At 39.2% G+C, this 1,139-nt stretch overlaps 1 protein-coding gene across 1 annotated transcript; it reads right to left on the reverse strand.

Moving 5' to 3' along the window:
- Positions 1 to 499: 499 nt before the first annotated feature.
- On the reverse strand, positions 500 to 1,139 carry LOC117475768 (cytochrome c oxidase assembly protein COX20, mitochondrial-like; the record flags this gene model as incomplete). Its single annotated transcript, XM_034122114.1, is given in 1 exon segment — positions 500 to 1,139. A coding segment is annotated over 1 exon segment (101 nt), but the record flags the coding sequence as incomplete, so codon positions are not given.

Below are 1,139 nucleotides of genomic sequence, written 5' to 3' on the forward strand. Positions count from 1 at the left end.
CAAGTACACGATCTGAGTACTTCTCCCACCTCTACTTTATAGGTATTAAATGATTTCCTTTGATCAATGATTGAAGTGGTTTGAAGGAGGTCACCAGAACAAAACCCTAAAGCAGTAGGCAGAAACACAGTTATCACCTTTAGCTGTTTAACACAGTGGCGTTGTTAAGAAACTCATATTAACATTATAGTTTGTATAAATTATGATTTCTTACCTGGAGCATTTAGGGATTCAGAGTCTCCTGATTTCTAGTTCGACCGATGGATTTGTAGAAAATATGAAAAATGTTTTTCAACTCAAAAGACCCATTTAGTTTCCCCGATATCTTAGTTTTCCATAATGAACGTTTTCTAACCCTAAAAAGCCTCATTTTATAGTTTTACAATACAAAATAGTCACTCGTTTGGTAATTGACTTATCACAGACATACTTAACGACCATTGGATGAGATTTGGAGGTGGAGGAATACCTGTTCAGAGGAAGAAACTACACACACAGGTTTTCACATCTTACATCATTTATTTTCCACACATTTAAATAATACAAAGGTTTAAGGTGAATTTAAAAAAGGCATTACATTTAGGCCACGCCCCTATCAGCGATGTCACAGCAGGTAATCGACAGAATTTTGCATTTTGTCAACCCTCGGTTTAACATCAATTTGGGGCTTTTTCTTTCCCCTGTAATCCAGACAAAATAGCTGTTATTGAATTCCTTTAAAACATTTCCGGTTGATTGGTGAGCAGAATACATTTTCTGACAGAGGAAATGAAGTCATTAATCACAGGGAGGAACATTTGATTGGTCGATGTAGGGGTGGAACAAAAACTCACAACATATTAAATTTAAACTCTTCAGGATTCACTTTTAGGAACAGCTTCAAAAACTCCATATGTGGGGTTTTGAACATGCCGGATCTCACCAAACAGAGCCCATGAAACTCTTGATTTACAGTCCTTTACCTCATTAGTGCAGTCGAAGCAGAAATGTTAAGTCTCTGTATCCCCAACAGGGAGCCTCTCCTCTTTTTGTTTGGGGTCACGAAGCCCCCGGAGGTGTTTCCGCTGCAGGCCTCTTGGTGGGGTCCAACACGCTGCCCTCGTACATGACCTTGTTCTTGATTCCCTCCCGGATCATCC

Source organism: Trematomus bernacchii, unplaced genomic scaffold (assembly GCF_902827165.1).
Source record: "Trematomus bernacchii unplaced genomic scaffold, fTreBer1.1, whole genome shotgun sequence".
Lineage (NCBI taxonomy): Eukaryota > Metazoa > Chordata > Actinopteri > Perciformes > Nototheniidae > Trematomus > Trematomus bernacchii.